Genomic DNA, 1,477 nt, shown 5'->3' with positions numbered 1-1,477 from the left:
ACACACTCTCACACACTCACACACACACACACTCACACTCACACACACACACACTGGACTAACACGCAATCCTTAAATAGATCTGAGTGGCGATCGATCAGCAGGACAGACACACGGTGAACACGCGTCTGATGATGACCACAGACAGAACAAACACGTCTGGTGTGTTTTTATGTGAGATCGTGCGTGTCTCGTCCTGACCGCTCGTGTGTGTTTGGATGGACGACAGCAGCTGGTCTTCACCGGTTAAAGTTAGCAGCGGCATCTGATCTGCACAGTCACAGTGCAGCCGGTTAAAGTCGAACGCTCCGCTGTTCTCTGACTCGGTGTTTCTGTGTGTCTTGCAGGTAATGCGATGGTCTCTGCGGCTCGTCCTGAGCTCCAGGTGCTTCGATCTCGCTCCCTCAGAAACGCCCCGCTGCCACCCGGCCAGTAGATTCTCGCCCGGCTCCCGCCACATAAACAGACAAGATTGCAAAGATCTGCCCCACATCGAGCATGACGGCCACCACCCGTGGCTCGCCCGCGGGGGGCAACGAGAGCCAGAGCCAAGCGCCAGACGGCCAGAACCAGACCCAAACCCTGCTGCCCCAGAACCAGGTGAGAGAGAGAAACACGGCCGCATGAGACGCCACAGCTCACGGGAAGAGCTTACTATCAGTCAAGTCAAGTGACGTTTATTTCTGCAGCGCTTTACACAATACAGAAATTAGTTCAGATTCTGCTGTAAAGTCAGTAGTGTCATTATTAAGGTAATTATTATATCATCTTACTGCATTAAAGTACAACACGCTGAAATGTTTTTGAGAAGCTCTTAAAGCAATTCATTAGTCAACCTACACACTAATCAGCTAGCCGTTGTTGAACAGTTAGTCAAGCACCCAACCAATTCTCATCAGTAGTTATTTACTAGACTCACTGATCAGTTAATGTGCATATTGCAGGGACCCAGCGAGTCAGTGTATAGAAAAATAATGTAGATTTTCTTTAAATATATACTTCTAAATTCGCTACTTGAGGCTTCTGGAGTCATTTTTGTGAGAAATTTTTACTTCCACATCTGAAAAGCACCAAAACCGGAAGTGACGTAAACAAGAGGGTCAATTTAAACTGTAGGAAAACAATGGATCGCAACGACAGTTCTGATGCTGAGGAAATTGTAAATGTTTATTCAGAGAGCAGGGACAGGCCTTTTATGATTAATGCAGATATTTGTGTGTGTGTGTGTATTCTGCAGTTCTAAAATATTTATTTAATGTTATACACAGTAATTGATACGCTTACATTTAGGCAGACCCTTAATTTTTTGAGGTGCATGACATAAACTTTTAGGTGCAAAAACATTTACAATTTCCTCAGCATCAGAACTGTCGTTGCGATCCATTGTTTTCCTACAGTTTAAATTGACCCTCTTGTTTACGTCACTTCCGGTTTTGGTGCTTTTCAGATGTGGAAGTAAAAATTTCTCACAAAAACC

At 45.0% G+C, this 1,477-nt stretch overlaps 1 protein-coding gene across 1 annotated transcript in view; it reads left to right on the top strand.

The window, feature by feature from the left end:
* Positions 1–1,477, top strand: part of LOC107663438 (probable ubiquitin carboxyl-terminal hydrolase FAF-X) — a 31,458-nt gene that overhangs the window by 3,573 nt on the left and 26,408 nt on the right. The window contains exon 2 of the mRNA XM_016453676.1: positions 348–600. Coding sequence (XP_016309162.1) covers positions 499–600 — 102 coding nt within the window. The 5' untranslated portion in view covers positions 348–498. The remainder of the gene's footprint in view (positions 1–347; positions 601–1,477) is intronic.

The sequence above is a fragment of the Sinocyclocheilus anshuiensis genome, unplaced genomic scaffold (assembly GCF_001515605.1).
Source record: "Sinocyclocheilus anshuiensis isolate Anshui unplaced genomic scaffold, SAMN03320099.WGS_v1.1 scaffold2051, whole genome shotgun sequence".
Lineage (NCBI taxonomy): Eukaryota > Metazoa > Chordata > Actinopteri > Cypriniformes > Cyprinidae > Sinocyclocheilus > Sinocyclocheilus anshuiensis.
This window is presented reverse-complemented; position numbering and strand designations above follow the sequence as displayed.